Source organism: Mesoplodon bidens (genome assembly GCF_964165515.1).
Source record: "Mesoplodon bidens genome assembly, chromosome: 9".
Classification (NCBI taxonomy): domain Eukaryota; kingdom Metazoa; phylum Chordata; class Mammalia; order Artiodactyla; family Ziphiidae; genus Mesoplodon; species Mesoplodon bidens.
Window position 1 is genome coordinate 15,759,203 of NC_138166.1, and position 20,805 is coordinate 15,780,007.

Below are 20,805 nucleotides of genomic sequence, written 5' to 3' on the forward strand. Positions count from 1 at the left end.
GGAGAAGGGGACAAAACCAGGACTACTCCATAATTATATCTGAACACTGACAGGATATCAATGTTTTCCAAGCCACAGAAATGACCAGACACCTCCTTATCCTGGCTAAAAGGAGAGACTGCTGCTTCTTTATCAACATGTCGCTAGCCTTCATTTGGTCTGTCCTCCTTCTAGATAGGATGTATTAAGATACCCAGGGGTGGAATTACTCTGACGGCACTGGATCCAGAGCAAAGTTCTGCTTCCTTAAACCCTCCCCAGACCATCTTTCATCAGCCCAAATCCTGTAATGCCCTCTTTCTAACACACCCTCTTCCTCATGCCTGGTGGGTGTGTTCTGGAGATCTTTGGCTGCAGGGCACTGACACAGCTAATTCACCATGTTAGATGTTGATTTTGTTCAAATTTGCACTGTTACAAACATCACAGAGGAATACTGGCTGAAAATGAATTAGAAAACGGAGAGGGATCAAACAAACAATGGGTGGTGGGGGAAGCCCCAAATGCTTAAAGACAAAGGACTGCAAAATTACCCCAACAGTGCTATATACATACATATACACATACACATATTTTTTCCTCTCAAAAGACTGGGAATACTCATTTTCCTACCAAGTCACCATTCTGACTAATGGTCTTATGGGCTAACTGCTTTCCACCAGCAGGATTCCTCCTATCTCCTTTTGGAAACGGACTACCATTCCTGAAATCCAGATTCTACATGCTCACAGCACCTTACGTGGACCCTCTAACTGAGCTGTGCTCAAGAGGCAGAACTATTCACGCCAAATAGCCCTGTGAAATGACTGTGGTGTAGTCTGTACTGGTGACACCAACTTATAACTGCAGTAACTGTGACCCCTTGCTATAGAGCCTTGTCTTAAAAAAAAGGGGGGGGGGAGGGAAAAACTTCTCAAGGTTAATGACAGTTATTTACATAGCCTTATCTTTTTAAAAATTTTGTTTTATTTTTTTGTTGCAGTAGAGTTGATTTACAATGTGTTAGTTTCAGGTGCACAGCAAAGTGATTCAGTTATATATATATATATATATACACACACACACACACGTATACTTTTTCATATTGTTTTTCATTATATGTTATTTAAGGATAATGAATATAGCTCCCTGTGCTCTACAGCCTTATTTTAAAAAGAGAGAGAGGGGCTTCCCAGTGTTAATGACAGTCCATTGGTACTAAACCCCACAAAAAACGATAATGAGCATACTAAACCAAACAATGATTCTTGCAGAGGAAATAACTATTCCAAATACTTAAGAACAGCCACAGCATTCTCAACATGCAAAGGAAGATATTTTCAGCAAGGAGCAAAGGATGGTTTGATTGCTCTAGGAAGACAGGTGGTAAAGCTTATCATCAGAATCCAGGGGGAAGCCGCAAACAATATGGAAATATTACACATGGAAAAGTTAGTTGAACTCATTAAAGAAAAAAGGTTTCTGTTCTCACCAGCCTTTTTTTTGTTTTTTTTTGTTTTTTTTCTTTTTCTTGCAGTACGCGGGCCTCTCACTGCCGTGGCCTCTCCCGTTGCGGAGCACAGGCTCCGGATGCGCAGACTCAGCGGCCATGGCTCACGGGCCCAGCCGCTCCGCGGCATGTGGGATCCTCCCAGACCAGGGCATGAACCCGCGCCCCCTGCATCGGCAGGCGGACTCTCAACCACTGCGCCACCAGGGAAGTCCCTCACCAGCCTTTTTATGGCTATGAAACATGGGGGATTACTGAAGAAAATGCAGTTGCCATGGACCCATCTCCAGGATGTTGGGAGCTCTATATATCAACATCAAAAAAGCAACTGATGTTTGAGACAAATGCACTTAACTCTGAAAGCAAGGAACAACGTCTGTTTCTGACACTGAAAATGATTTCTATTTTAAGACCTAGATTTCAATTTTTAGCTTCAACCAGTACAGCACAGAGAGAAAACCCCACCAAAATATACTTTTACAATATGGCTATTTTACAACTTGGCTTTACATTCCTAAGAAATATTTGTAAAGGTTACATTGTGCTTTACTTCCTATTGGTGGTTTTTAATCAGTTTTGGTATGTATACAGCATGAGATGAATTTCTAGGAATGGAACCACAATTTATAACACAGTGCCTAGAAGAAATGAAGGTGTTTCTTTACAATGGTTCTACATACAACCACCAGGACATAAATTTGGTGGTTGCCTGGGAAGTAATGTGTAAGAAAATTTGCATGTAGAAAACTGCCTAAGATCAAGCATCTGATCGCCTGCAGAAGAATTCTGAAGATCCACTGGTCAGTGGACTGGGCAGCATAACTGATGTCAAATCCTTTTCGAGGAAAAACAACAAGGTCCTAATGTATAGCACAGGGAACTATATTCAATATCCTGTGGATAAACCAGAATGAAAAAGAATATATATAACTGAATCACTTTGTTGTACAGCAGAAATTAATACAACATTGTAAATCAACTATACATCAATAAATTAAGGGACTTCCCTGGTGGCGCAGTGGTTAGGAATCCGCCTGCCAATGCAGGGGACACGGGTTCAATCCCTGGTCCAGGAAGATCCCACATGCCGCGGAGCAACTAAGCCCATGCGCCACAACTACTGAGCCCACAGGTCACAACTACTGAAGCCCGCAAACTCTAGGGCCCGCATGCTGCAACTACTGAGCTGGCGTGATGCAGTTACTGAAGCCCGTGTGCCTAGAGCCCGTGCTCCGCAACAAGAGAGAAGCCACTGCAATGAGAAGCCTGCACACCGCAATGAAGAGTAGCCCGCGCTCGCCGCAACTAGAGAAAGCCCGTGCACAGCAATGAAGACCCAACGCAGCCAAAACTTAAAAAAAAATAATAATTAATTTTAAAAAATTTTTTAATTAAAAAAGCCTTTGTGACCCCAAGAACCCCATTTTCCATCTGACCAGGAGACAAGCAAACATATAAGGAAGCACCTCTACGTTTCACACTCAGTGGTCATAGTAGCTCGCTGGGCTGTCTAAATTCTAAAAAGATTCGCATTATTACAAAAAGCTGCTCCATGGCATCCTCTTCCAAAAAGAATCCAAAATGCAATTTGTTTTTTGCCGATCATTCTTGGACACTGAGAAGCTAGCTGATGCATCTACATCTGTCCTTCAGGTAAAATTTGCCATAAGCCTTCAGCCCCAAACAGTGAAGCGCTTTTTCTCATTTCATGCACGCAGGTCCTTACCTCGTTTGCTGACTGACATTTTCCAGCTTACAAAGCAAGCTGTCCCTGCGGCTAAAATGAGGGGACCTGGCCCACCACAATGCCAAACAGCTGACTCCCTCGTTTCGAAAAATGAACTCTGCTGCAAACTGCATCACGACAATTTAATAATTTGTCAAAGGAGGAGAATCAGTTATTATGAAGTGTATTTCAGAGTTCAAAGGTAAAGGTCGTAGGGAGCTCAAGTTTATCTGCTGACAGAGAAAGTTTGAGTAATTAAAAAAAAAACAAACCCAGACAAGATCTGCTTTGCAGACTTATTTCTCAAAGAGATACCTCATTGCTATGCTCATGCATTCTAATTCTTGCTACACAAGGAGGTTACACTTAAAAAAAAAAAATCCATCGATTCTCATGTTTTAAAGCTCTCTCCAATGGCACTCTTAAGAGATGTGCTTTTCCTTTTCTTTTTTTCAACATGGAAACAAAACAGAATTAAGAATAAGCTTTTTTTTTTTTTTTTTTTTTTTGCGGTACGCGGGCCTCTCACTGCTGTGGCCTCTCCCGTTGCGGAGCACAGGCTCTGGATGCGCAGGCTCAGCAGCCATGGCTCACGGGCCCAGCCGCTCCGCGGCATGTGGGATCTTCCCGGACCGGGGCACGAACCCGTGTCCCCTACACTGGCAGGCGGACTCTCAACCACTGCGCCACCAGGGAAGCCCAAGAATAAGCTTTTTATGCTCATGTGTGAAGCACCGGAGTCCATAAATCCAGCTATGACATTCAACTACTAAGAAGTTACCTTAAAAACCTAAAATAAAAGATTATGCCACACAGAACTATTGCCTCCTCTTCCCTAGTCCTGGGTGGATAAGGAGCTCTCTCTAAAGACCTAAAAAGCTAGAACCTTAAAAAGGAAGTATCGGGCTTCCCTGGTGGCGCAGTGGTTGAGAGTCCGCCTGCCGATGTAGGGGACACGGGTTCGTGCCCCGGCCTGGGAAGATCCCACATGCCGTGGAGCGGCTGGGCCCGTGAGCCATGGCCGCTGAGCCTGTGCGTCCGGAGCCTGTGCTCTGCAACGGGAGAGGCCACAACAGTGAGAGGCCCGCGTACCGCAAAAAAAAAAAAAAAAAGGAAGTATCAACACATGTGTCAAACTGCAGTTTCAGGTTTTTTATGCTACATGGCTGTTTTATGGAACCATTCTGAAATGTATCTTCTGATTACTTTTAAAGAAATGTTTTTCCAGGAATCAAAATTTCTCATCAAATCAAATCAACTGAAATATTAAATTAGTCATCTCTGTCAGATTTTCTTATGAAATGATACCATGAATATCTCACTGTAGGACATCCATCTTTCCTATTCCGCTTCTGTGGTCGCTGTGCTGCTTTCATCATTGTTTACAGAAGTTGGCATACAATTCCTAGATGCATTTAGCTTCAGTCTAAGTAAGATCAGTGTTCTTAAGGGTTAAGAATGCCTTAAGAATGCCTTTATTCCACATTACACCTTCATTTGGCTAGTCTTTGCTCCAATTTTTTTTAAGATTAAATTATTTCTTAAAGGCAGAAGGTCATTACCTCTCAGTTACATGATATTTGTCTTTGCTCTTTTTTCCCTTATATGGTCTGCCATCTACTCTAAACAGGGAGGTCTTGGTATCTGCAGTGTATGATTATTGCAAGTTTATCACCATTTGCTAAATGCTGGACTCTTCAAACTAGCTCTGCTTAGTTTATGGCGCTGGTTGAAAACTGCAGTTAAATGATCAGAGTTGCGATTGGGCCAACACAGTCTTTGTTCTTCTCATTTATCAAAGGAACAAAATGCCATAACTCGGTTATAAGGGGAAAAAATGAGGTCCTCCTAAAAATTTGCTAACACCCTAAAAAAGAAAAGAATCTTTTCACAATAGTATCTGTTTCTTAATGTCACCTTCCAAAAAGCCTTTCTCTTAGTTTTTAAAATCAAAGATGCATTCCTTAATGAAATCAGAAATATTTCCTGAAATATCTTCAACTAAATAAACCTATTTTAAAACAAACAAAACACACAAATGCCAAAAACCATGTAGCGGAAGTGATCTTTAAAAGTACATACCATACACATACAGAAGGAAGAAATCTCTCCGGAGATTTCTGCAAAGCACACCAAGCTGGTGCATGTTTTGGAAATCTCTGGTTATTTAACCCTGTACAAAGAAGTCACTATAGTTTATTGATTAAACACTAATTTTTACTACTCACTAAATACATATTTACACAATAAACTTTAATGAATCCAGAGAAATCAGTCAATAGTTTGTACGTTACAAGTCCCTGAATAGAGGGCACATTTACATACCAATGTTTCTTAAGCCTTTAACGTAAGTAGGAAAAATTATAATGGCCTTTAATTTTATTATATTTTTAACTGAAGTAGGTGTACAGCAAAGTGATTCAGTTATACATATATATTTATCTATTCTTTTTCAGATTCTTTTCCCTTATAGGTTATTATAAAATACTGAGTCGAGTTCCCTGTGCTATACAGTAGGTCCTTGTTGGTTATCTATTTTATATATAGTAGTGTGTATATGTTAATCCCAAACTCCTGACTTATCCCTCCCCCTCTCCTTTCCCCTTTGGTAACCATAGTTTGTTTTCTATGTCTGTGGGTCTATTTCTGTTTTGTAAGTAAGTTCATTTGTATCATTTTCTTAGATTCTACATATAAGCTATATTATAATGATATCTGTCTGGCTTACTTCACTTAGTACGAGAATCTCTAGGTCCATGTTGCTGCAAATGGCATTACTTTGTTCTTTTTTGTGGCTGAGTAATATTCCATTGTATATATATATACCATATCTTCTTTATTCATTCATCTCTCGATGAACATTTAGGTTGCTTCCATGTTTTGACTACTGTTCACAGCAGCATTATTCATAACGGTCAAAAGGTGGAAACAACCCAAATGTCCATCAACTGATAAATATTTAAATAAAATATTTAAATAATAATTAAATATTGCTAAATAAAATATGATATATCCATACGATGAAATGTAATTTGGCCATAAAAAGGAATGAAGTACTGATACATGCTACAACATGGATGAACCTAGAAAACTAATGAAAGAAGTCAGACATAAAGGCCACATACTTATTGTATGATTCCATTTACATGAAATACCCAGAATTTATATGAAATATCCAGAACAGGCAAATTTATAGAGAAGTGAAATACATTAGTGGTAGCTTGGGGCTGGGAAGTGGGGGAAGGGGAATATGGAGTAACTGCTAATGGGGACGAGGTTGGAATGATGAAAATGCTCTAAAATTAGATTATGGTGATGGTTGCACAACTCTGTAAATATACTAAAAACCACTGAATTGTACACTCTAGTTTTTTGGCTGTGCCGCGCAGCATGCGGCATCTTAGTTCCCCGACCAGGGGTGGAACCTGCGCCCCCTGCAGTGAAAGCGTGGAGTCTCAACCACAGGACGAGCAAGGAAGTCCCTGAATTGTACACTTTAAACTAGTGAACTTTATGGTATGCAAATTACATATCAATAAAGCTATTAAAAAATCTAAAAGAGATGACAATATCATTTACATTGACATGTGGAATCCTCTGATTCTTCACTTCAAAATATCACACATATACTTTTATCAAGCTCAATATCCGAAGTCCTTTATACAATATACTAACCCTTTGGTGTGTGTTTTTTCTTTTAAATTATTTTAATCCAGAAATTCTAACAATATCATTTTTTTAAAACTTTTTCACCAGATGACCTGAAATGTTTTTAATTTATATACACATAATTAAACATCTTTTTGTGCTTGGGAAGAAATATCTACCCATGCATTTCTGGAGAAGTGAATAGGAAAAAAGGAGAAAAGACAATGCTGTCTCTTAGAACAGTGAACACAGAAGAACTTGTCAAGCAGTCAGTGATAACCAAAAAGATGAACCAAATCTCTGATGTTCTTGCCTGTTCAGCATTCAGTGAATTCTACTTATTTTACTGCTATTCACAAGGTAGTCTTTGTATAAATTCCAACTTCTCTCCATATGACCTTGCCAGCACTTGGATGCTGGACTACTCTGTCGTCCATATAATTACTCATGTATCTACTCAACAAGCTTTGGCCCAAACAGCTACATTCACAAGGTCCTTCCTACAGATGTTTGTAAATCATGTCAAATGCTAAGTAGAAGGATGGAGAACATGAAACTGACACAGTTAACCCAGGCATCCTGCAGGTTGACAAGACATTCATGTAGCAAAACTACTGTGGCAAACTACATCAGACTATAGGTATCCTTCACAGTATAAAAGCAATTATTAACCTCCATCAATAAGCTGATTATTAAGAACACACACCAACACATCAGGAAAATCCCAAAGTATGAGTTTGAGTCCACTTGGACATCACTCATATTATCTCTAATATGTTCTTTCATACCAATACCTTCAAAAAATAGGGGACAACTGTAAAATCTCTAACTTCTGAAACTGGAAAGCTAGAACTCAAAACTGCATCCCCACTAGGGAAATACTTCAACCAAAGTGATTTATCAATATTTTAAGTTATCAACATTTTATGAGAGATTGCTCTTAAGAAGGCAACAGATCTTTTAGAAAGCAGATACTCCAGCCCCAGTCAAGCCTTCAGATGAGTGCAGCCCTGGGCAAAAAATAGACTGAAAATCTCACAAGAGACCCTGAGCCAGAGCCATACAGGAAAGTCACTCTTTAATTTCTGACCTGTGAGATAATGAAAGTTTGTTGTTTTAGGCCACTTAAACAAAAAAACACAGTGAATTCAGCATTCTTTATCCCCATTGAGTTTTAAATTAAAATGCCTGGGTTTAAATTATACTGTCACCTACAAATTGGCACTTGCTATTTACCTCTACAAGGATTAAATTAAGAGCCACTGTGGCAGCTGACCTTCAAAACCCTCTGAAAGGAGTTCAGGGTGGAGATCAGAAATCAGGCACTCTGTGCTCTGGGTTAAAAAAAAAAAAAAAAAAAAAAAAAACCCTGGCAGAACAGGTCTTCAGATAGTTAGATATTTTCAGGAGCCAATTTTATGAGCCCAATTCTTGCATCTCCTCGTATCTAGAAAAACACTAAAATCCTTCATGGAGACGTCTGCTCCTTCAGTAACCTTCATGAGACTAGTAGAAAAATATGTGCAAAAAATGTGTGCTTGACTGCATGGACTCCCCCTTCACCAAAATCACATATATACTGACCTTCCGCCCTACCTCTTTGGAGCAGTTCCTCAGAGCTATCTGAAATGCTGTCTCCCGGGCTATAGCCCTCATTTTGCCCCAGATAAAACTTAACTCACAACTCTCACGTTGTGCATTTTTTTTCAGTCGACAACAGCTAAGTGAATTCATGCTCTATCTCACATAAAATTTCCTAACTAGAAAAGTACTTAGTAAAGAAATACTTTAACAAGAGGAATTTTAAAGTTACTCTTTCCTGAGGCCAACAAAGACAAGTAAGGTAGCTATTTCTTTCAGGAGTGAATTAGCTGCAGGTCTAAGATAAAGTTAGTTTAAATCTGTAATTCCCACTGATTAATTCTATAGACATTCTATGAATGCCCTATCATTCTATGAAGCTGCTGACCAAGGGAAAAAGACAGATAACTACTACAGAACATTCCAAATCATTTGGTAGCTGAGCCTCAAAGCAGCCATTCCATAGCTATACCCTGCTATAGAAATACCGCACAGAGCCTTCTCTCCACTGATCCCCAAACTGAATATGAAAGAACATTCAGAGTTACAGGACAGTGGTAGCATTTTATTATAAAAATGGTTTTTAAAAAATCCCTGGTGAATAAAAATAGAAAAATGAACTTATTCTATAAGCAGAGTCTTTAATTTTAGAATTTATCTACAAACATGTAAATGTACAAAAGGATTATTTTACTCTCTTATTTTTTAAATAGCACTAAGATGATAAAATATGCCAGGAACATGTCAGTAAAAAAGAGCCATAATTGTTCTAACACTTTCTCAAGGCCTGTATGAGATTTTCTACAAGGGGAAAAAACACTAGTTCACTTGCTCTTTTGTTACTGTTAAATGCTACTTCTTCTTTGTGGAAGGGACAATATTTCAAAGCACTAGGTGGTCGCTGGAGTAACATCTGTTTTTGCCCTACATCTGCTTCAAAGGAATGTCAGTGAGAAGCACTGAGGCCACACCTCCCCCAGGAGGTGATGGTCTCATGATTTCACTACATTGTGCTTTCGCGAATTTTCTCTGCATGAAGAGGCAGACATTAAAAATATTAAAGATAAATTAAAGAGCAAACAGAACCCCCTCAAAGACAGCATGTGACGGTCAACACGCAGCGTTTACCTTCTTCCCTCCGGTCACAAACTGCTTGCAGCTGGATCTCACGAAATGCGGATGCACGGCAATGATCTGCAAGGGAATAAGGACCCAACAGTGGTTTAGGAGTCACAGCTCCAGCACAGAATGAAAGCCCTTTGTACATTACCGGCAGCATGATCTAAAAATCAACCCGGTATCCTGGTAGGAAGTAATCTATGCAGGTAATATTCTGCACCGAGGATGAGTTTTGCTCTGGTATGAAAAGGTTTCTTCTACGAAGCTGGGTCAAAGCTAAAAGATGAGAGTGAACAGTTGTCGTTTCTGGCTGAGTGGGACCCTCCGAGTGGGCGCCCCTCTTTAGAGACAGCCAAGGCAGTCAGTAGAGGCAGCGAGATATCACAAATGTTTGTAACTGAATACATTTCATAGAAGAAACCCAGAGAAAGAACCCAACTATCTCCTTGTGCAGACGCCTTCCAGTGACTGAGAGCACCCAGTGGAACAGGACTGGTGATACAGCCTCAGACACTTAGCACAATTACATCCGCACCCTAACAGCAGAAAGACAACAGAGCTGCAGGACCCAGGAGCTCCAGAGCTCAGCATCCAGGCCCTTCCCTCTCACCTCCAGCCTCAGTTCCTGGCCCGCTGGTTCTCATCCGCTCTCCACGATCTCCTCCCAACCCCTGGGAAAGGTTGCTCTCAAGGCTGCTCCCTCCCTCATAACCGTTTACTTCACTTGCCAGTGGCGTTTCTGAAGGCCTGGTGGCTGCACTCAGTGTAAACCCATCTTCGGGGCTCCCCTTTTATGGCTGTCAGCCTGCAGAGACTGCCTCCTTATTTTCTTACCCCCAAACCCACGTATTCATCAACTAATACACTGTGTTTTTTTCCAACCTAACAGAATATTTCTGGGCATTAAAAAAAATTCACACAATTACACCTTCATAAAACTCCAACTAAATACATTCTACACTCTTATTAATTAACTAATATATTTCCACCCTCCAACAGAATAGATTCCTCTTCCTACACGGTCATTTTGAGGGCATTTAGCATATGACTCCTCATTTCTCTTACTATTCCTCCTTCCCAGGTTAGCCTTTCTTCCCTTCCACATTTCCCTAATCCATCCTGGATATCAATGGAATCATTTGCATATTCTGTTGTTACACATTCTTAAGATCTTTTAGGAGAGTCCTCTTAGCTCTCTTACAATGCATCATCCTATGTTGCAGCTGCTATTCCAGACATCCCCATGCCCCTCCACCACATTACCTTACCCCTTTTTTCTCCTCCTCACCCATAAGAAACCAAGGCCATCAGGGTCATTGCCCTTGACTGCGGGTCCTTCACTGCCCAATGTAGCAACACTTGGGCTTGGCCTCACCGGCTGGGGGCTGGAGGACTCATATCCAAGGTTTCTCTCCCATCCCTTAGTGCCGCTCCACTAAGTCTTCCCTTTCTCTTATTTTTGATCTTTCCCCCTCTACTGACTTTTTACCATCAACCAAAACATGACCAGCAGAAATGCTCCTGGGACCCTGGCTTTCTCTCCGTCTATCAGATAAGTTCCCTTCGTCATCATGAAATTTCTTGGAAGAAGAGTCTACACGGCTTGTTTCTACTTCTTCATCTCCAATTTACTCCTTGACACGTGGTGAGCCTCCTGCTACGTGTTTCAGTCCCCACCGCGTGTCATCTCCGCACTGCCTTTCCCACAATGCCCACTCCTTCCTTCTGGAAACCCTCTCTCCTTTGGCTTCCCTGACACCACTCTCCTGGGTCTCCTCCGATCCCCCTAATTCTTCTTAGATCCCTCACTGTTTTTTTTTTCTCCCACTATCTTAATCTTTAAATTAGTGCTCCAGAATTATTTCACCATCAGTCTTCTCACTCTTCTTTTTTTTAATATCTCTATTGGAATATAATTGCCTTACAAGGTTGTTAGTTTCTGCTGTACAGCAAAGTGAATCAGCTATACGTATACATATATCCCCATTATCTCCTCCCTCTTGTGTCTCCCTCCCACCCTCCCTGTCCCACCCCTCTAGGTGGTCACAAAGCACCAAGCTGACCTCCCTGTGCTATGCAGCTGCTTCCCACTAGCTATCTATTTTACATTTGGTAGTGTATATATGTCAATGCTAACTCTCTCACTTTGTCCCAGTTTCCCCTTCACCCCGTATCCTCAAGTCCATTCTCTGTGTCCGTGTCTTTATTCCTGCCCTGCCCCTAGGTTCATCAGTACCACTTTTTTAGATTCCATATATATGTGCATTAGCATCCGGCATTTGTTTTTCTCTTTCTGACTTACTTAACTCTGTATGACAGACTCTAGGCCCATCCACCTCATTACAAATAACTCAATTTCGTTCCTTTTTATGGCTGAGTAATATTCCATTGTATACATGTGCCACATCTCACTCTTTAACTGGATAACATCTTTCAAAATGGTTTCATCTTACTCAGCTGTGGTTATTCATTTTGTGTTTTTAGGGCCAATCTCCATACTGAGGTCCATATTCATGTTTCCATGAATGCTTCCTACATAACATTTCCACCAGATGTGCTACAGTTATCTAGACTCAAGCCCAAACTGGCAACATCCTTCCTCAAACCATCCCTTATTTCCACTGATGGGATTCCCACACACCATTACCAAAGCAAGAACCTGGATCTACCCTCAGCTCCTCCATCTTTTATGACCCTCGGCCACGCCATCACTAAGTCTTAGTACGTCTGCCTCCTCGAGGCTTTCCCAATTCATTCCTTCTACACCATCTTGAGTACTCACTATCCCTCTTTTCATTGAGCTCCTGTAACACCATTTCTAGAGTACAGCATTAGCCTTCTAAATTGTCTCCTGTCCCCAATCACTCTCTTGCTTACATCCCCCTGCACTGTGGCGGGGCTGGCTTTCTAAAACACCCATCAGATCCCATCTCTCCTTCACCTGTTGATCAATAAATGTTTGACTAAACACCTGAGAAAACTGAACGACCTCTTCCTTTAACAACCGTAATACCCACCGTAACTACTGTGACTGTTATCTAAAATCGGTCCTTCTGCCTCGGGTCTATCAGCTCTCACACCTAACACTGTTAGAGCTGCCATATTACTTTTCCTTAAGCTTAGCTCAGTTTACGCCACTTCTTTGCTCTCCAACATTCAATAATTTCTCCTTATCTACCAGACAGAGTCCAAATTCCTTAGCCTGAATATAAAGCCAGCGTCAATCAGCCTGTGCAGCTTTCCTGCCAAGTCAGTATTTTATGCACCATCTAAACTAGACTATTTGCCACTTCCTGAACACGATTTGAATTTTCTAGCCTCTCCGTTTATATTATACTGTTCTTCCACATGGGAAGTCAGCTTTCTCCATCAGCCCTGTATATTAAAGCCCAAACAACAGTCCATCTACAAAGCCATCATTAACGAGGACAGCTAGAAGTAACCTCTCTCAGTTTTAGATTCCTTAATACTGTTTTTACCTCTTTGAGTCTTTAATCACAGATTGTGTGTGTGTGTGTGTGTGTGTATCATCTCACCCACTACAACAAAAGATTCCTGAGGATAGACTGAGATCACAGTCACATACATTCTGTGTACCTTCCCAGCATCAAATAGTATCTGGTACATTGGCTGAACAGATACTTACTGACAAAATTAATTCAAGATTGGTAGTGTTCAAAGTATTGTAATCCTATTGCCTTTGTTGAGAAAATCCTTAGAAAAATTAAAACTTACTGAATACTTACTTTAATGGGACAGTCAAAAGTCTCATGAAATTCTTCTCCAGAATATAGGCCAAACACCTGCACCTAAAAAGTAAATGGATCTTGTCAGTTCACCATGATGGTAACAAAGATGGCTGCTGTGTCGATGAGAACACATACTATCAATAAAAAAGTAGAATACGGGATTTCCCTGGTGGCGCAGTGGTTAAGAATCTGCCTGCCAATGCACGGGACATGGGTTCGAGCCCTGGTCTGGGAAGATCCCACATGCCGCAGAGCAACTAAGCCCGTGCACCACAGCTATGGAGCCTGCGCTCTACAGCCTGCGCGCCACAACTACTGAGCCCACATACCACAACTACAGAGGCCTGCACACCTAGAGCCCATGCTCCGCAATGAAGAGTAGCCCCCACTCGCTGCAACTAGAGAAAGCCCGCAAGCCTGCACACAGCAACGAAGACCCAACAACGCAGCCAAAATTAATAAATAAATTTATTTTTTAAAAATCTTTTAAAAAAAGTAGAACACTTAGTAATCTAAAGCCCTTGTAATCTCTATTAAATATCCAATGAAAACAATTCTATGGGGGTGAAAACACACTGCTGAAATTAAATTTTTACATGTATCTCATGGATAGAGTTCCCTTTGCACACAAGTTTGTTTTATTTATTAAATGGATGTCAACTTTAAAAATGAAATAGATATGAATAGGTTACTAATACCCTTTTATGAACTTCCCATAGATTATTCCTAAAGGAATTATTTATTCCTTTCCTTGAAGGAAAAAGGAGCTTCTTTTTTGAGTCACAGATATATAAATCAACTGTGCAGATCAAAGTGGCAAAAGATTAGGTGAACTGCACTTCATTTACAATCTTACCTTGAATCTATTTAGAGTGTATAAATGTAAGATTTAATTTTCTCCTTATCAGTGCCTCCCTAAAAGTTGTTTAATCTTAACCTTTTCTCTGAGTGGTTGACTTTAAAAATTGAATAACATACATATTCAATTGAGTAATGTACATAAAGGGTACAGATGACAGATTCAGAGCTTGACAAATTTTTATGATACGAACATATCGCTGCAACCACGACCCAGGTCAAGAAGTAGAACTCAAGGAGCTCCCTTGTGTTCCTTCCCATTCATTCACACCCTCACAAACTAACCACTCCTCCAAAATCTATCACCTTCAGTAAGTTGTCCTAATGTTTGAATTTTATATAAATAGAATCATAAACTATTTCACTGGCTTCTTTCACTTGACATTTTCTTTCTGATATTTATCCATACTGTTATGTACGTACAGCAGGAGCTGGTTCTTTGTCATTGCCCTATAGTATTTCAATGTACGAATACATCATAATTTATGTATCCATCTTCCACTGATCATTTGGGTTGTTTCCAGACGGAGGATATTATGAATAATGCTGCAGTGAAAACTCTTTCCAAATCTTTTGGTCCACTTATATACCCATTTATGAAGAAATGGAATTGTTGAGTCACAGGTTATGCATCTGTTCACATCTAATAGACAGACAAACGACTTTGCAAAGTGGTTCCAATCAATTTATACTCTCACAAGCACAGTGTATGAATTCCAGGAGCTCTCAAACACTTGGAACCAGCTATTAGGGGCACTTAGAACTATTTCCCAACACTTGAGATGTGTTCACTCTTTTTCTAGTCTCTAGAAGAGTGGTGTTATTTCTTCTTTATATTTTTAAGAATTCACCTGTGAAGCCATCTAGGTCCAATGGCTCTCTGTGAGAAAGTTTTTCATTACAAATTCAATTTTTTAAATAGATATAAAACTACCTAGACTTTTTCTTGCTTTCATCTTAGTAAGTTTTTTGTTTTTTTGTTTTTCCTTTTTTGGCTGTGCAGCATAGCATGCAGGATCCTAGTTCCCCAACCAGGGATCAAACCCATGACCCTTGCATTGGAAGTGCAGAGTCTTAACCACTGGACCACGAGGCAAGTCCCCATCTTAGTAAGTTCTGAGTAGTTCATGTGTGCAAGTTCCAAGAGGAAAATGTACTCATGTTATGATATCATTTGAGGAGATAAATTGTTTCATTAAACTATAAAATCTTTAGAATATTCCACTCATTTTGTGACTGCTGTTTTTATGCCCTTGTACCAAGTATGTTATTTGGGTTCCAAGAACAGCACATGGTACAATAACACAGAGGGAATTTGATTTACTCAGAGGTAGTCTGTTAAAATGTATTCTTGATATGGCAAATACATGTAGGCCCCACTACCACCTTGCTTCTCACTGTTCAGAGGGCATTGCATCACTGCTTTTATGTGAATGTATACGCACAGGATGCATTGAACTTCTTATAAAATGGCGGTAGAGAAGCTCAAAAGAAAAGCACTGCATTCAGAGTTTTACTCTATCCCAGGAAGTTGTAGTTGAATGAGCCCAACAAATCCAAGAAAACGGGGTCAAAATAAGACAAGTACTGTATCACCTGAATCTTAATGGAGTAAATTAACAAGTGCTCAACTTATTAATGTTACATCAGTAGAAACTCATGCTAAACTAGGAAGTTTACATTGTTCTAACATAAGCTACTTCTGTGAATTCATTCTAACAATGTCGCTGACAACGTGGTCCCCTATCAACTCTTACACTCCTACTACCAACTTGGACCTCTAAATGCTTCCACGTGCTTTACCTCCGTGGGTCTCAGGCCAGACTGCATGGTTAGGATTCCTGGAAATTAATGGCCACATCCCACCCTAGACAAACTGAACTTTCTGGTGGGGTAAAATGATGTATTTTTTTTTTCAGGTGGAACATATTTATTTCACTCATACTGTGGTCAACATCTACAATGTCTAGATGTTCCTCTTAGTTCTAAATTGATTTTTTTTAGCTGTAATTTGACTCACTTTTAACCAATGGGGAAGTCCCGTGTGAGGCACAGCATACGTTCTAGGCTCACATTCCAATCTCAAAGTATATTTCGATAACCTCTCCTCAAAGATGTGATGTCACTTCTCAGTCTTCTCCGATTGTGGAGGGAACAACCTTCTGGAAAAGCTGTCTATGAAAATGGCCAGTGTCATTCTGGCTTTTTTAGAAATTTTATTCTGAATTAAACTATCCTTATGGATTTGAAAATGAGAAGAAATACCTTTAAGATGATATTTTTAGATTGATAACGGACAGTATGTAACTAGCAGTGAAAATCTTGCTCTGCCTTATTTGGCCCTTATAGCAAGACAGCTAGGGATGAAAGCAAACACCATTATGCCTGTTTAACAGATGATTCTGTGGAAAAATAAATGACTCACCTGAGGTTGTAAAAATCAAGAAGAGTATTCCAAGCCCTATTTTCTACCCTCTATCATTATAGGAGCTAGCCTAAACTTTGCAAATCATAAAGATATCGTTCTACAATATATAAAGTGTAAGAAAAGTAGAATAGGGAAAAGAAAATCAAAAGCCTCAAATATGTGCCAAACTAACATGAAAGGGAATGAATTAGACAATGCTACAACAGAAGTTGACACTAAATGCAGCAGACTATTCATTCCAATGGATAAAGTTCCTTCTGCTTATAACAGGGTAAAGATGATTTTAAGAACAAAAGTTAAGTGATTTTTATTGCAGGGAAAAGTACATGCGCTGAAAACAAACAAATATGAGCCCGTCGAAAAAGACTGAGGTATCAGTGAGAAAATAAATATTAGAAATATTGTAAATCTAATGGTGAAAATTAACTTATGAATTTCCAGGGGTGTCCCTTTACAAATCACAAATCAACAACAAAACAAACAAAAAAATGAATCCATACGAAGATATAATAGTAGAGTGATAAGAAGGAATAAACAGAAGAGAACAAATTGCAGAAGTTCTTAGAAAACAGGCTGAAACTCATAACTACCCTTTAGAACTAGTGGAAGCAAAAATGTCATAGCGTACCCGGATTAGGGGCTGGAGGGGTGTTTGCTGAAGGCGGCAAAACAAGATTAGAACTCTTAGATTAGTCTCTATTAGTATGTTTAACTGAATAACATTTTCCTCAACTGTCATTGTCTCCTTCAGTATGGAAAACACTGAGACTTCACAAGACAAATCTCATAAACTTTACCAGTACAAGCAGGGTGAGTTGTAAAACCTTTGATATTTTGGTTCATTTCACTAATGTGACACCCAAACTAGTTGGTCAGAACTTAAACTACTAAAGCTAGTAAAATCCAAAACAATTCTCATTCATTTCCCCTCTCTCTCCCTCTTTATTTGTCATTTTCTCAGTGATTAGCACACTCCTCTGTGAAAAGAATCCGTTGAATGATTGCCTAGAAAGTTTGGGCTTTTAGGAAGATTGCATCTGAGTTAAGAATCATATTTTTAAAGGTTAAAATAGAGAGGATCCTTTTGATAATGGTATCCCCTATAGCAGCCCTGACAACCTCTCCCAACTTGTCACAAAAATACCTAGTGAAGAAAAAGAGAAAATTCAGAACAATTGGCCTTAGAGTCGATCTACTGCAAAGTCTTGGAGGATTTCTCATTAACTACAAACCCACAGAGCCATAGGAGGACCACAAAACGTATGTGCTATGTGTTTACCACCAGAAGTAAAGAGACCCTACCCTCATGAAACAATCAGGAAGATGTATAAGCCTTCTTCCCTTTAGCATGGAGTTCTATGTATTTGCAAACCAGAAAACTGGGCGACGGGCCAGCTGACATAGAGAAACTGTGAATGAGGTGACCAGAGTGTTGGACAGCCCTCCCAGCTATTACTTCATTGTAACAGCCCCTCTCAAACCCCGGCTTGCAAATAACAACAGGTCAAGCATTAGAAGAAAAGGGGTGAACATGTAAACTGTCATTCCATCTAGGGCAGTGGCTGGAGGGACCCTCGCAGGGGAGATGGCAGGTTTTCATATTCTCCACCCATGGAGGGTGTCAAAGACCCAGGAGGGAAGATAGGAGAGGCTCCCGGTTCATTGGAGGAGCTGCCTTAACTGGATACCTCCAGTCAGAGGAAATGGAGCTCATTAACAGGTCCCTATGTGAGCTGAAGGGTGACTCTACAACACCCAAAAGGATAACAAGCAGGGCCTGAATCTGTTTGCTAACCCAGGTTCAGAAAGAGTTTGTCTCCCTGTTCTGGAATAGATAAATGAGTAACAAAAATGCACAAAAGGTCTATAAAAAGAATACCGCAGAACACAATTCCAGTGACTCAGAGGGAGAAAAACCATGCTTTAAAAAATGTTTTAATAGGGACTTCCCTGGTGGTCCAGTGGTTAAGACGCCATACTTCCACTGCAGAGGGTGCAGGTTCGATCCCTGGTCGGGGAGCTAAGATCCCACATGCCGTGAAGCACGGCCAAAAAAAAAAAAAAAAAAAAAGTTTTAATAGTAACCAGAAAAGAAAAAAACAAACAAACTACAAAAACTATTTGTCAACTTCAATAAGAAGAAGAGACCTCTATGAGTCTGGAGCAAAGGATAGGACAACAATGATAATGATGATGGTAACAGCTGACGACTACTACGTGTTTCTTTTATTCCAGATACTATTCCAAACCACTAACATATATTAACTAATTCATTTCTCCTAATGATTAATGAGGCAGGTACTGTTACTATCCCCCCTTTTATAGAGGAGGAAATAGGGTGAAGCACAGAGAGGTTTGAATCACTTAGCTGACAACACACAGCTCAAATGTGGCAGGATAATTCCACTCCCAACCACTCCACCTCTAAGACACTCTAAGACATGCAAGAAGTCATAATTTTTGGTTTTAAAAATTAAACATAGATCAGGCTGACGTGAAAAGAAACTTGGGAGAGGTCGAAAGAGTTCAGCAAAAACAAAAAGGCAAAACAGAATAAAAGTCTACTCCAGAAAGCAAAATTGATATTGGAAGCAAAGTACCTCAGCAAAGGGGCCAAACAAGAAGAGAAACTCTCCCTGACTACAGAGAAATGAGAGGATAAAAACCATGAGAAAGCAAAGCACATGTATGAGGTATATGTATGTGTGTGTATATGTGTGTGTGGGGGGGTGTGTGGGTGTGTGTGTGTCACAAAACATGACCAATTTTTCTTACAGTATATTTTCTTTCTTTTTAAAAAATTAATTTTTAAAGATTTCAGTACAGTTGATTTACAATGTTCTGTTAGTTTCAGGTGTACAGCAAAGTGAGTCAGTTATACATACACATAAATGCACTCTTTTTTAGATTCTCTTCCCATACAGGCCATTACGGAGTACTGAATAGAGTTCCCTGTGCTATTTAGTAGGTCCTTATTAATTATCTATTCTATATATAGTAGTGTGTATATGTCAATCCCAATCTCCCAATTTAACCCTCCCCCTCCGACGTAAATCACAGCAAGATCTTTTTTTGATCCACCTCCAAGAGTAATGAAAGTAAAAACAAAAATAAACAAATGGGACCTAATTAAACTTAAAAGCTTTTGCACAGCAAAGGAAACCATAAACAAAACAAAAAGAAAACCCACAGGATGGGAGAAAATACTTGCAAATGAAGTGACCGACAAGGGATTAATCTCCAAAATATATAAACAACTCGTGCAGCTCAATATCAAAAAAACAACTCAATCAAAAAAGTGGGCGGGGGGCTTCCCTGGTGGTGCAGTGGTTGGGAGTCCGCCTGCCGATGCAGGGGACACGGGTTCGTGCCCCGGTCAGGGAAGATCCCACATGCCGCGGAGCGGCTGGGCCCGTAAGCCATGGCCGCTGAGCCTGTGCATCCGGAGCCTGTGCTCCGCAACGGGAGAGGCCACAACAGTGGGAGGCCAGTGGGCGGAAGATCCAAATAGACATTTCTCCAAATGGCCAAAAAGTACATGAAAAGATTCTCAACATCACTAATTATTAGAGAAATGCAAATCAAAACTACAGTGAAGTACTGCGTCACACCGGTTAGAATGGCCATCCTCAAAAAATCTACAAACAGTACATGCCAAAGAGGGTGCAGAGAAAAGGGAACCCCCCACATATATTTTCAAAAGAGAAGAAGGGTGGATACGGCTTATCCATTCACCAGCTTACCTTGGAAAGGTGAGTGAGGTACAACAAAATGGGAGGGGAAGAGGCCAGACTACAGGTGGTTAGTGAAGGGTTAGCAATAAAAACACAATGAACTTAGAACTGCCCACACACCCAGCACTGGCTCTGCCACATTCCCATCCAGGCCTCGCACTGTGCCCACTGCCCAGCTGAGGCAGTGGAGGGGCCGGGGGTCAAGCAACATCCCTGACCTAAAAGAGAAGAGTGGGAAAGCCGCCCAGGCAGGCGCGGTGCAGAGCGATGCTCTTAGCCTCAGCGCAATACCGCCTCCAGCCTAAGCATTATTGAGTTTCTCTGAAGAAATGAAAACACGTGGAACTGAAGCAATAATCAAAATCAGGACTGAAGTCAACTTTCCTGAAATGAAAACAATACTTCAGTATATGGATCAAAAGGACTTACCCTCTTCCAGACAAAATGAATGAAAATAGACCCAAACAAGACAT

The 20,805-nt window shown here is 40.3% G+C and overlaps 1 protein-coding gene across 1 annotated transcript in view; it reads right to left on the reverse strand.

The window, feature by feature from the left end:
* The window catches only part of VPS41 (VPS41 subunit of HOPS complex), a 193,655-nt gene that overhangs the window by 85,248 nt on the left and 87,602 nt on the right, over positions 1-20,805 (reverse strand). Inside the window, exons 6-7 of the mRNA XM_081243488.1 lie at positions 13,310-13,372; positions 9,573-9,638 (exon numbers count right to left, since the gene is read on the reverse strand). Of these exons, the coding sequence (XP_081099614.1) occupies positions 9,573-9,638; positions 13,310-13,372 (129 nt within the window). The remainder of the gene's footprint in view (positions 1-9,572; positions 9,639-13,309; positions 13,373-20,805) is intronic.